Here is a 14,664-nt window from a genome sequence, read left to right on the forward strand (position 1 = left end):
GCCTGACTTTCGTCAGTTTGTTTACTCTAACCGGTTCCCAATCATCGTAATCTGTGAACCAAAATTAACAAACCCAATCCGGCTATCTGGCTACGAATCCATCATGTCCTCAGCCTGCAGCGAAAGCAGCAAGGTCGTTGTATTTATTCGTCGGGAGCTTACCTACGTCGTTCAGCATGTGCCGCCTCATGATGAGAATCAGTATGTTTGCCTGACTGTTAAGAAGAAAAAGGTAGCCTTTACACTGGTGGGTACCTACTTATCCCCATCAACACGGTTTGACAGCAAGAGACTAGAAGATATCTTGACAGCAACCCCTGGTCCATGGATCATTACAGGGGATTTTAACGCCCACCACCCTATTTGGGGTAGCTCCAAAATTAACGCAACCGGCCGACGACTGGCTTCATTTGCATCTGACCATGAACTGTCCTTGCTTAATGATGGGAGCCCTACCTTTCTACGAGGCTCATCATACAGCAGCTGTTTAGACTTGGCATTTGTGTCACGTCGCTTTGCTACTCGTGTGAAGTGGTTTTTAGACAATGAGACGCATGGAAGTGATCATATCCCCAGTTACCTTAAGATCAAAGGTTTGGCCAGCTGTCATTCGCCAAACACAATCCAGCGTATTGACTGGTCTACATTCGAAACCAGCATGGAAGACGCTTGTTGCAAAGGTCTCCCTTCTGGCCTTCAGCAAGCGATCAAAGAAGCAACGCAGAATGCGATGTGCACACTGACATGCACTTCCATGTTCTCAAAATTCGACGTGGAATTGGAGCGACTCCGTGCGATTCGTCGGCGTGCTGAACGAAGATACCGACGCACAAAGTCCATACATGATCTAAGAACAGCCAGACGTACGCAAAAGAAGATCCAGCGTCGAATGCACAAATTGGAGTGTCAACGGTGGGCAAAATTTTGTGAATCCCTAGACCCCCGAAAATCTCTTTCTCATATATGGAGAACCGTGCGAGGCCTGCGTACATTTCCCGAACAACGCGTGCCATTCAAAGCCCTGGCGCTTTTCCAACGTCGAGAGAACATTGAGGTTGCAGAAGATTTTTGCAGGAAGATTGCAGGCCAATCAACGTACACAGGCGCCCTTGGTACTAATAGCACCATACCCCATCCACGGGATTCACGTATGGACCTGCCTTTCACCACCGAGGAGCTTGATGCGGCTCTTGCTTTGTGTAGTCGGTCGTCGACTCCCGGACCAGATGGCATATCGTACCGCATCTTGTGCCACCTGGGTGAGAGAGCACGAAATGCGTTGCTGGATGTATTCAATGAATCCTGGCGGGATGGAAACGTCCCTCAGGAATGGAAGACAAGCCGTCTGGTGCCACTCCTCAAACATGGCAAGTCACCATTAGAGCTCACGTCATACCGCCCAATCGCACTGGCAAGTTGCGTAGGAAAGCTGATGGAACGAATGATCCTTGCCAGATTGGAGTGGTACCTGGAACGCCACAAAGTTTACCCAAACGCTATGGCCGGTTTTCGACGTCTCCGTTGCTCTATTGATAATGTCATCGATCTGGTCACTTATGTCCAGCATCAAAAGAGATTGAAACGGTTATCTGTCGCCATGTTTCTCGACGTAAAAGGAGCTTATGACAATGTTGCTCATGACGCCATACTTGACGCTCTTGAATCGGTCGGCCTTGGTGGCCGAGTCTACCGGTGGACCCGCAACTATTTACACATGAGGTCCTTTTTTGTGCAGACCGATGACGGTCCGACCTCACAACACTACACATATCGTGGTGTTCCCCAAGGTGGCGTCTTGAGCCCCACACTATTCAACCTTGTTCTTGTCGGTCTCGTGGAACGCATACCAAGTGTTGTCCTGATATCAATGTACGCCGATGACATCTGCGTGTGGACGTCAGGTGTAACACGTCCTCAGGTGCGCGCGAGGCTTCAAAAAGCCGCAATTTCAATATCGGCGTATCTTAGCGAACAAGGCCTCCAGATTTCACCTGAGAAATGTGCGCTGGTCGCGTTTACTCGGAAGCCAATGACGCCCTACGCCATATCCATCAATGGGCAAGACATCTGTTACGCCAGGACGCATAAATTCTTAGGGGTGATCATTGATCGAGACCTCAGCTGGAGTCCTCATGTGGCCTACCTGAAGAAACGCCTAACGGCCATTTCACACATTTTTAAATTTCTTGGAGGAAAAACATGGGGAACGTCAGTACACGCGATGTTACAACTCTACAGGGCGCTGTTTCTCGGATATCTGAGGTACAACTTACCTGTACTGAGCAATACCTGCAGAAGCAACATCCGCACAATCGAAAGTGCTCAGGCGCAGGCACTAAGGGTTTGTCTTGGATTGCCACGATGCACATCGACAGCGGAAACAATTGCAATAGCCCACGATTACCCAGCGCGAACTCATATGACATTGGAAGTGCTGAGAGCACACATCAGGCACATTGCCCGCGCCCCTTTCCATCACCTCGCCACGCTGCCGAAAGACCGACCCAATGCCTCCTTTTGCCAGGTGATATTGACGTACCGTGACTGCCTCCCTCAAGATTATACGCCTGCTGAGAGGCTGCTATCACCTCCTTGGTGTTTGGCTCGCCCACAAGTTCGCCTCTCGGTACCAGGGATTCAAACGAAAGCAGGACTCTCGTCACCAGCTCTCAAGCAGCTATCTCTACTCATGCTGCACGAGACGTACAAGGACCACCTTCACATTTACACTGATGGGTCGACAACTCTTGACGGATCTACAGGAGCTGTGATCTTCCCCGAAAAAGCCGTGACCTATGAGTTTAAAACTTCTCACCGGACAACGTCGACTGCTGCGGAGCTTGCTGCACTTCGCAGCGCCCTTCATATGCTTCATGAAGATTTACCACGAAAATGGAGTATATTTACTGATTCGAAGGCAGCGCTGCAGTGTCTGCTATCCGCTCTGCGTCGTGGACCACAAGACCAACTTGTGCTTGAAATAAGGCTGATATATCACCAACTAGTAGAAAAAGGACATGACATTACTTTTCAGTGGCTCCCAGGCCACTGCGGCATCATGGGCAACGAAAAGGCCGATGAAGCTGCTAGGAGGGCTCACGAAAATGCTGTGCAGGAACCAATTCCACTTTCAAGAACCGATGCAGCAGCAAAGATTCGTAAACTCGCGCGTGAAGCCACTCGATCCATGTGGAACACGCCAGGTTTCCAGTATACTCGACTGCACCGCTTGGATCCGTCCCTCCGACTACATATTCCATCTGGACTTTCCCGAATCGAGACAACTGCTCTCTGCCGACTGTGGCTTGGAGTATCTTTTACGAATGCGTTTGCTTGCCGCATCGGAATGGCTGACAGTGCTACCTGTAATAGTTGCGACAGCGAGGAAACAATCGAACATATCTTGTGTCATTGTCCCCGCTACAGCTCCCAGAGACAGACGCTTGTGACGACGCTGGCGCGCCTCGACGACCGGCCGCTTTCTGAGCAGACGATCTTAGAGTGCCGGCTGACACGGTCTTCACACCAGAAGGCGATGAGCGCACTGCTGAGGTTCCTCCGGACAAGCGACCTGCTTGAACGACTGTGACACTCCTGAGTTCCTTTGTGTGTGTGCGTGTGTTGGTGTTTTTTTTTTTCTGATCACCCTCTCTTTCTATGTGTGCGCATTTTTCTTTATCTTTCTGTCTCCCCTTACCCCTTCCCCAGTGCAGGGTAGCAAACTGGATACCTATCTTCCGGTTAACCTCCCTGCCTTTCCCATCTCATTTATCTCTCTCTCTCTCTTGTGTCGCAGTGTGGTAAAAGACTGCAAGCGTAACCTTTGCTGTCGTTCTTCTAATGTCCCTCATTTTAAGTTTTCGTTAGCATTCGTAGCACTGAAATTGGTATCGCACTATTTGACACGTACCGTGCACCTGAATTCTTTACCCTCTCAAGTTAATCGGTGGCTTCGGAGGGTTCAACACTAGACTGGTACCCTCATGGGCGTACCTCACACAACATTTTATGGTATTTATCGTGTGCCCTGATTGAATGTTCTAGAGTTCCTACGTAGAAAACCTGCCATTTTTCTTGCCTTTGCTGTTACAGAGCTAACATGTCGCTACCTTGAAATTTTAGAGTGTAAGAAATGCCCACATATTTATAATTTGCAACTTCGCTTATTACATCACTATTTAAAGTGTAAGGAAGGTTTAAGGCGTTCTTTTTCGACTAAATGTCATTTAGTTTACTTCCACCTGTTCAAGAAAGGTCGCAAAGTAGGACGCTTAGATAACAGTGTGCTTTTTTTAGCGTTGTTCACGGTCGGCTCGCTAAGCTTATGAAAAAGATTTATCAATGCCTGTTTTTTGTGTTTTTTTTGACATATTGCATAAATGCGTAACCCCACCTGTGACTGTGTCTTTTATCCTGGCCGTTTATTGGGTGGAAATTGTTAATTTCACATTTTTATTACTGCACAGATACTCTCTCGTCGGGAAAGTATAAAATATTTGCCCAAGAATAAATGACAGGATAACATGCAACTCCAATTGGATGGATTAAATGTGATGCACCCAAAGACGTGGTAAATAAATGTGTCTGTGTTGGTATAAAGGTGCCTAAATTGAAGTATTGTGAAGTGTTATGTTGTCTACTGTCCTGTAAAAAAACAAGAAAAAAATTAACTCTCCTTGTACCTTATATTGTTATGTGGCACATTTCATGAATGTAGTCTACATAAACAACCTAATTTAAGGTAGTTGTGCTGACGGCTGGCGAAAAGATCTAGATATGGCGCCAATTGCTTACACGCAAGAAAGATGGACCGATGAAGCGCACACTCGTGACTAACAACGCTACCATAAATTGAACCTACTAGCTAAGAGAGATTAGCAAGAAGGGGAATTCGCGCGTCACCGCTGCTGCTGCTGCTCTTCATCACGCCGGCGTTCTGATAGGGAATGTCCGGGGTCATCGAGTGAGATGTGTTCATGCGTGCGTGTGTGCGCGTGACACCGTGCTTGTTAATTTTGTAAATAAGAATAGCGCGAAAAAAAAACAAGGGACGAAAAAGGAACACGAATTTAGTTAATAGGTGAGGTTTACAGTGGATTAAACAGCTAATAAACCTACTATCCTAATTGCGCATAGCTGTCTAATAATTTGCTATCGCAATAAATGCTTCGCCTTTCGGGTGAGACTGCGACTTTTTGTGAACACGTGTCCAGATTTCAGGGGTGTTATATCACAAGCGAACTTAAAGCTGTGAAGGAGGCACGGGGCCTAAATTACCATAAAATTGTGATGTTAGACGAAGACATAACCATTTAGTTGTAAAAAATACAACTGGACTCACCAGCACATAAAGTCTAGCGAGACTACGGACAGCAAGAGTGTCCAGGCGTTGCCAGGCTTCATTTCACTGCGTGGGTTGACCTGCTTTGCTTCCTTGATGTGAGACTTGCTGAATGGCCGCGAACAATACGTGTGTAGAGAGCTTTTTATCCCCTGTGGACACTCAGCTGTTTTGCGAATACTGCACACGGCGGCGAATTCCGTCGTCGGGGCTGTGTTCTGCAGGTTTATATGCGTTCATTTATTTGCAGTTGTAGAATATCGCTTGCGGAAGGTGTTATTTATTTCATATCCAGCTTTCGACTATCTGTGAACGCCCGGCTACCTACGCTGGCTTTCAGGACAACTGCTGTGGTGGGCGCTTTCAACACGAGGGGAGACATGTATCCCAAATAAATTAACTCCGCAGGTTACGGAATACGACACCAGTCTGGAGCTTGCTTTTTACCGGAGAGCCTTCTGATGCTGATCTCTACAGCGATAGCCTGTGACGCAGCTGCCGGTACCATTGGTGCACGCTTGGATGACTAAGAAGAACGTAAAATAAAAGTGTGTGAAAAAGATAGGTTAGACGCCTTATACGGGTCACCATGCGCTGTATCGACTTCAGTAGTCATTTTTTTTTGGTGCTGTTATTGTTGAACGTTAGACCTATTGTTCATATGTATACCTTCCCGAGTGGCCGAGAATGGAGTGAAATACTCAGAATTATAGGAGAGATTACGGGGGTCAAGAACAACGAATATATATATAATTGAAAATTATGTAGCATGAAAAAGTAGGAATGTGCATTAGTAAGAACTGCACGATACGGTGAAATGCAAGACAAACAAGCACTGTATGGTATGTGGGTTTGTCTGAAAAAAAAAAGCGAGAAAACAGAACGTTCGTTCAACAGTCAATAAAAATATGGATATCAGTTAAGGAAATGCAATCGACCTGAGCTTGTGGGTGCTCTAGTCTACTATTCTGTGCAAGAGAAAAAGGGAAATGTCAATGAATAATGAGGGATGATGAGGACAGATTAGAGGGATGCTTGGTGTACGATTGCGCAGCGTTGTTGATGGTGCGGACCCACTCAGATGTTGCGAAATTGTTGTAGAGCATTCCTCAATGTGGATTGTTGCACACCTTGGAAAGCGAACACTGACGCCAGGGATATGCTTAAGGACATGCCGATACACAGAAAAACTATAGACTAGTGACGCACACTCATTCATAGGCATATAAATGTCGCATAAAATTTGAGCTTTGTAATGCTATGCTCAGGCTGCGGTCGTAACATTGGCAGAGCAGGTACCGTATACACTCGACTAAGGGCCGCGCTCGTGTAAGGGCCGCTCCCCCCAACTTGGCAGTCCAAATTTTGAAAAAAAAAAATCTTGCCAGCAAACGGCAGCGTCGTCGCGTCTCGCGTACGGCGCATTTCGCGGACTTTTAAACGCGTGGCATGCGGAGTCCACGGACATCATTGTAAAGAGTTTTCAGATCACCAGGATTTCCAATGCCATGGACGGCACTGAGGACGATTGGATACATGAACGTGCGGATGACCCGAGCAGCGGCGACGAGCCGAGCCCGGGCAGCGATACCGATGAAAACATCTAGCGAGGATGTCCGCAGCTAGACGCCAGATATCCCATCGTTAGGTATACATGGCACGATTAAATAGGCTTTTCCATACGTGGATCAAAAACTGAACAAAAATTTCACAATTCCGTAGAAGGGCCGCACCCCATCAAAATAGCGAAAAAAAGTGCGGCCCTTACACGAGTGTATACGGTATTTGTAGTATTTACGACACTACACACAGCGCTACGATTGTAAACACTCCTGATCGTTCATATTGGCAATTGCGTAATCTACATATGTCATGCGCGGCCAATCGAAATACGAGGTGTCTAATTGATGTTTGGCAGTCAGAGAGGCCACTAAAATATAAGCGTTGACGCAACGCGTACCCATAAAAGACGACACAACCAATAGCACTGCCACTGCGCGCAATGCCGGTGCTCCGAAAAGACCACATGCACCGTTTATAACGGCCAGTTGTAAAGGGACGTAAAGGGTTGTAAAGCGAGATGCCGGAAGTTCCGTGACTAGAAAAGGAAAACCGATACTGTGGCGCTCGAGGTCGCGGGATCGAATCCCGGCCACGGCGGCCGCATTTCGATGGGGGCGAAATGCGAAAACACCCGTGTACTTTAGGTGCACGTTAAAGAAGCCCAGGTGGTCCAAATTTCCGGAGTCCCCCACTACGGCGTGCCTCATAATCAGAACTGGTTTTGGCACGTAAAACCCTATAATTTAATTTTAATTTACTGTGGTGCTCATCGGCCATGTCGTAATGGTCGTATCTGCCTAATACGCAAAGGTAATGGGCCTCCCAACAAATACGATGCGTTCTTTTTTTGTGGTTGTTAGGCCCTTGGAACTACATACGACTGCAGTATCTATGGACAAAACAGTAGCCTTCCTTCTCTAAGTGCTTGCGTTTTTGTGCAAAATATTTCCTCATTGCATACACAGACTGAACGTAGCTTAAACTGTTATTAAAGAGCTTCACAGAGAGGCTCCAGTACGACAAACACCTCTGCAGTGGACTTATCAGCCGGCGTTTTAATATAAAAAACACCACGTGACTAGTCGATTATATCTCAGTTAATGTTATCTTTCTCGCTACTTTCAAAGCCTTTATGGCCGACAGCGCCTCTGGGTTTGTGAACTTGTTTGTTATACTTTATGTGCCGAAAAACTGAGTGGAATGGCGTATTACGTACGTGTTTGAATGGTAGCAAAGCCATTAGACGCACGAATCAGGAGATGCGAAGAGTGACAGCCTCGCGGTCTCATGGTAAGAGGATGGGTCGAATTAGGTGTAGCTTTTTTTTTTTCCCTGATAGACAAAAATGCACGTGGTAGAATAGCACGCTGGTTTCGAAGGAAACCATCTCAATTACACGTGCTACGTGCCTGTAATTGGTGTCTGTGTCGTGCATGGCAACTACGGTGGCGGAAAGCTGTTACAAATTCCCCTTCTGTAGAATGATTTAGATTCATTTTCCGAAAAATGACAATTTCATTTTTATTATTCGGGCAGTTGCTTTATGTTGTTTCATGGTTTCCGTAGTAACTTGCACACTTTACAGCTCCTTCGCAGCTCTTGCCTTTATGGCCAATGAATACGATGAGAACAGGCTGGTGAAAGATACGAAGAAAGCATTGCTTAAAGAGCTCGTGAATGTCTGGTAAGAAAGGCCTTAAAGAAGGTGCCTGGTTTATAGCTATATATCAGATGTCGACAGTATCTTGCATCATCGATTGTAACTATATCGTTGCATTGCCATTTTGTGGGCTACACATGTACGTCTGGAGCATTTATGCCGCAAATTTCAACGTCATTGCATAATAATAGCGGGGAGAGAGAAAAGGCAGGTCGTTGGTAGACTCACTACTGATACGTTATTTTAAAGCTTTATTTGACTCTCCCCCTTCCACTTGGTGGTTTATATGCTTTTCGTCATTTATGTGACCTTGAGAATGACCTTGGCCACACCACACATGACCACACATGCACACATACGCACCCATATCGGCATATATACATAGCATAGACACACACATGCATACATACATACGCATAGACGTACACATTCATACATTTATATGCACAGACGCACGCACGCACGCACGCACGCACGCACGCACGCACGCACGCACGCACGCACGCACGCACGCACGCACGCACGCACACACGCACGCACACACGCACACACGCACACACGCACACACGCACACACGCACACACACACACACACACACCGCTTTATTGACACTTTATGCTATGTTCCGTTTGTTTGCTCGCTGCACAAAAAGATTTAATCACAAGATAGAAGCGCTTATAACAGGCGCTGACTACGAACTGATCAACAACTCCTGTTAGCGCTTCTCACCTATGCTTCTGTCTTTTCATTACGTCCATTTCTGCTGCATGTCAAAGAAGTCTTAACTCGCCCAGCTGTATTTGCCACCTGTTATACATATAAGTTTCTTCGTTGTCGGGTAAAACCCTATAACTCCCGATTTGTTCACCCCGAACTAGCTTTAGAAAAATCAGGTTAAACCCGATTTTCCCCGGTACTTTCGCCCTTTCGTAATGGTAAGAATAAATGCAGGTGTTACTAAACCAACAGAAGCTGCCCTTTTTGCATGAGTGAGTGGTCACAATAAATCAACATTACATTAATAACCATAAACTAATATGCTTTATGATTTCTTTTCGCTTTACATTTCAAGCATGAACCGACGTACTTATGTGGTTTATTCAGCGCCTGGCGGCCTTCAGTGAACGAAAGCTCATTTGCCCTTTTAGTAGCCGCGTTTACATGAATACGACAATTTCACACCGCATTAGATTTTGCACACGTCACGTGTATGCAAACTGCTATGATAATTAGGAAACTTACGTAGCACTGACTTTGCTCTACATTGCGAACTGCAGCTGGGAGATGAGAGTGCGTCTACTCAACTATAGAAAATTCAAAGAAGGCTGGCAGATTAGCCTAGTTGAAATTCCATTAATTTGATTTTGAGAGCGTGTGGACACGAAGCAGTGAAACAGGACAACAGACAAGGATGGAAGGCCTGACAGGCCTAGGATGGACACAAGAATTCTCAAAATGCAAATGATAATGCACGTCAACACGGTCTTAAAGGGTAAAGTAGTGTACCACATATTTTGCGACGTATGCCTGTGTGCGCCATTCCTGCATTTTTCCCAATCTAATGTGAGATAACCAGGTAAAGAAGACATTTCCATGCACGTATGCATTTTTTGTTTTTGTTTATGCGTTTTTAGGGTAAGTAATGCATACAACGAGGACTTGTGAACATGTGTTCGTCACATGACTTCCGAGCAGCTATTTTATGATATATTTGTGTAAGTTTCACACTTGTAAAAAAATCGATTGCGTCTAAAAGCAGGCAATTGCCTACGTTCTTCGTTTCCGAGTTTCCAGGAAAATCCTGGACATTGGGCTGCTAGACAACAAAACCCTTAATTTTTCTGTGGTTTCCACCTTTAAAAATAACGCCATTTTTTTCAGTCACCAAATTTAAGAAAACACAAGATTCGAAAATAAAGGACCCTATATGTATCCTGGCGTCATCCATTGGATACTTCAGCAGACATTCGTTTAGTGCGTAAATGTTGCTTTCGACATCCTCGTAGCCGTGAAATTGATCCTGTGGGGCTTTGCTCAGAAGCGCCCAGCTTTATGACCGCGTTCGTATATATATATATATATATATATATATATATACATATATATAATGTGCTTGTTTGATTTTAAAGGCTATTTGGCAGCTGTTGCACAAGAGTTGCCAATTGGCAACTCCAGAATACGTTACTTCTGCTGGCAACACTGTCCAAATAAACAAAGATGGCTACGGCATCCAGGTTCACGGCGGCTCTTTCGCTTGGTGCTGTTGCTCACGTTTCCCTTTTATGGCGTCGAACCGAGTGTTTCGTGGAAGCCAAAATGGTCCTTGCTGACGATCACCCTAATTAAACTGTTTTCAGGAATTTTAGGCACGAAATCCCGGAAATAGTTGCGCTGTGCGTGCAAACGTCCGGCATGCCCAGTGAGCCGCATCAGATTTGTTTAAAGACAAAGAGCTATTCAAGCGAACCTGAGATTAAAAAAAGAGAAGTGTTTGTGCTTATCGGGCCTCCGAAAGAGTGCAAGCAATCGTTCACGGCGTTGCTCCACTGCTGCAGGTACGATACTTGTCTTTTTTTGACCTTCATAGGCTACTGCGCACTGACTCATGTGTTACAGTATATCCCATAGCGATTCCCCAATATACAGGCACTAACGTATGTCGTGCGTTCCGGAGCTGAATGTATATTGTGCACTTATAAAACGAAGCTAAAAATTCTTAAGTGACCTGGTCAATGTGTCTTGGGATCAAAACGAGTGAGAGTTCCGTCTGTGAGTCGGGGTGTGTCATTATTTTTATAGTTAGCTGATCCGTGTGGTAAAGTAGACGTCTGATGACTGGTGCTTGTTCGTGCTCGCAGTACGCAGTGTTCGAGGTAGGGCCCGGGCTTGGGGGCACAGCAGACACCTGCCGTCCGCAGAAATTCTCAGACCAGGCAAAATGTGAAAGGTGAATAACAACCAATGGCACCAAGCTGAGTTTCTTCCAACAGGTTTCCTAAGTTTAGCGAGGGTTTTATGTTGGCAAAATCAGTTGTACTATGGTAAATGCATAAACTGGAAACAAATTGAACCAATTGTACTAGAATTTAGCTGCGCACACAGCGTCGAAAAGCAAACTAGCGGTGCTCGGCGCAGGTCGAACGCTCGAAAGCTGGTTTGCGGTTGCTTCTAAATTTCTGGCGCGCAAACAAACATCTCACCACGGTCAGTGAATAAATAGCACCTTCTGCTTGCACAACTAAGCTAAAACAGGCTATGCAAACGATATGTCACCGCGTGACACAACATGTGTCATGTTCAACTTCTGACCTTCCGAGGAAGTTATCATTCCAGCTACCGTACCTGGAGAGAAAAGCACATTAGCGAGAATATTCCTATTCCTTAAAGCTTTAGTAACACTGATGCTGGGGCAGAAAACTATAACCGAAGAAAACCAAATGAACCTTAAGCGTACATTACTATAATTTATCAAAGCGCCTGCCTAAACAAAGTAAACTGCGCGATTGGAAACGCCAGAAAGATATTTAAAATAAATCAAAAGAAAGCAACGGTCCGCTCGCCGGGAATAAAGAAGCCGTTCCGAGTGCGGTGTTTCGAACAAACCGGTATAGTCTCCTTTTTCCCAATGCGGAAGTTTCTTATCGAAGTGGCTCTCCGATACTCGTCGCCAGCTTCTTGCTAGAAACGATGAAATCCTACATTGTTCCTACATTCCTATCTGTCTTTCTACCGCGATTACACGCATAATGGAGCACAACAAAATTCTTTCGACATTAGTCTTTTCTTTTCGTTTTCGGGCTCCTGCGAGGCGGCATCACGACGACTTGAACACTACGAGGCATTAAGCGCCTGCTGGGATAGGACACCCTCCTTCGCTTCAAACCTGAACCTCGATTGGCTGTTTCTTGGCGCGGCTGCTAGGCAGCAAGCATAGAAGGCGAACACTATACCAGCGGGACAGTAGTCCCTCTGGTATACGTGCCTCGGGCACGTATATTGAAGCGAAAGCTTCATGACGCTACCTTGGGCAGCCGTCGGCGACTCAACACTTTCACCTTGAGAGCTAGAGGTCAAACCACAAGAGAGCCTTAAGGCGCGTTTTAGTCCGACGTTATCGTTGGTCACACTTTGTCTTGGATTATATTTACACGCTTATTCCTCGGATGTTTGAGTGTGAGCAGCCTACAAACAAATGTCATGAAACAAAACACCTGTAGCGCAAGCCTTTTATGTTAAATATTCTCAAAGTAAATATCAAAAGTGCGAAACAAAAATTGACAGTCATTTTAGCATACGCCGAAGAGGGTGAAGGCGAAGGCCTGCGCGCTCAAGTGACATTCATTAAATTACTTGACATTCTCATTCGAATGCATTGTTACCTTTGAAGCGAAAGCTTCATTACGCTACCTCGGGCAGCCGTCAGCGACTCAACAGTTTTCACCTTGAGAGCTAGAAGTCAAACCACAAGAGAGCATCAAGGCGCGTTTATAGTCCGACGTTATCGGCACGCGAGCGAGCGTCATCAGACGCTCGGCGCATCGGAGAGCATTGGCCGCGCGTCCGGTTACGTTGGCGGCGCCAATACGTCGAACCATCGGTCGAACTATAGCGTTGTTGTTCTCGCCAACGTGACCTAAGGTATGCGTGCGTTCCCGCTACGTCGGACTATATTTAGGTCTTTACGGAGCCCTGAAAGGAGACATTGCCGCCATTGCTCGAGTAGAGTTGGGCCCGGCTGCGATATAAAACCAAGTATCACTACTTTACTGATCACCGCGGTGTCTTCATAGGCATAAAAAACGATGAATAAACACTGTAGTAATTGAAAACATGTCTGTATATTATTGCGAAACGACACCTCGGCCACAGCTCGACAATGTGCCTAGCCAGGGCAGTGAAGCTTTCGCTATCAACCAGGGTTAACCAAAGCTAAACCAAACCAATTTTTGCTTCGTCTTCTACATCATTGCCACCTTTCTACTTACCCTCTGTACTTTTCTTCCTCTTTCTCCTATTTGCTGTGTCAGTACTGTACGAGGCCAAAGTTTGACGCAACATCACAACCATTCCGCTTTATTGGTAGTAAATATTCCCTGTATACCTCCAAGCGGAGGAACATCCAGGCCTGTTTTCATCATAGTGAGCGGTGCTTCCACGCGTAGTTTGGTCACAAATTTCTGGCTGTGAATATGCAAGGTAGAACAATATGTTAAAAAGAAAGGAACACAACGAGAATAAATTTAAGTGTAATTCTGGGGTTTTACGTGCTAGAAACACAATCTGCTTATGAGGCGCGCTGTGGTGAGGGCTTCGGAATAATTTGGCCACCTGGGGTTCTTTAACAAGCACAATTACAGGAGCGTTTTGCATGCCTTCCAAATGAGATGCGGCCAGCGCGGCCAGGATCGAGTCCGTGACCTTAAGCTCTGCAGCGCAAAGCCATAACTACTGAGCTATGGAGGCGGGTAAGAACACAAGAAAATATTTTATTAATCTTTGTTCTGACGCATAGAATTGTAGCTTATTTGCGGTTCTTCTGATGACACCCTCAGCAACCCTCCGATAACAAATGCGTCTGAAAAAATTTGTCGCAGTTTCACCCGAAAGGGAAAACACCAATTGCGAAAGCAAATTAGTAGAGAGCTATACGGAGTAAGGATAGTAGTTTTATGAGCTGTATAAACTTGGACATGCAGAAGCACCAGCAACGCGCAGAACTGTTGTCGACGCCGTCGGCGTTTTGCCCGTGTTCGCACCGAACGCGCGCGGCCTTTTATATAAATACGCATTTGGTGCCGCAGCTAAACGTCGCCTCCCCTCCCTCCCTCCCGTCCCCCCACAGCCTTTCGCGTGACGGAAAAAGTTGCGTTTGCTCTCTATATATCGAAAGGAGGAAAGAGACGCTTAATTCTGCAGCCCTTCAGGGAGCACGGCGCAGAACGTGCGTTTGCTCTCCGATGTGTGTTCGCTCCCCGTGAAAGCGCGCGTCCCTCGCGCCCTTTCACTCGCACATACAGCGTCCGGAGCGCGGCGATGATTTCATCGCCGTTGACGTCATACGGAACCTCACGGCGACGGCGACGCCGACGGCAGAAATCTG

General features: G+C 46.2%; 2 protein-coding genes across 2 annotated transcripts in view; both read right to left on the reverse strand.

Moving 5' to 3' along the window:
- The window catches only part of LOC119431574 (probable serine carboxypeptidase CPVL), a 73,143-nt gene extending 67,663 nt beyond the window's left edge, over positions 1–5,480 (reverse strand). The window contains exon 1 of the mRNA XM_049656863.1: positions 5,342–5,480. Coding sequence (XP_049512820.1) covers positions 5,342–5,403 — 62 coding nt within the window. The 5' untranslated portion in view covers positions 5,404–5,480. The remainder of the gene's footprint in view (positions 1–5,341) is intronic.
- LOC119465761 (probable serine carboxypeptidase CPVL) overlaps positions 1–14,664 on the reverse strand; it is a 104,401-nt gene that overhangs the window by 51,151 nt on the left and 38,586 nt on the right. The gene's annotated exons all lie outside the window — the stretch shown is intronic.

This window comes from Dermacentor silvarum, chromosome 10 (assembly GCF_013339745.2).
Source record: "Dermacentor silvarum isolate Dsil-2018 chromosome 10, BIME_Dsil_1.4, whole genome shotgun sequence".
Taxonomy (NCBI): domain Eukaryota; kingdom Metazoa; phylum Arthropoda; class Arachnida; order Ixodida; family Ixodidae; genus Dermacentor; species Dermacentor silvarum.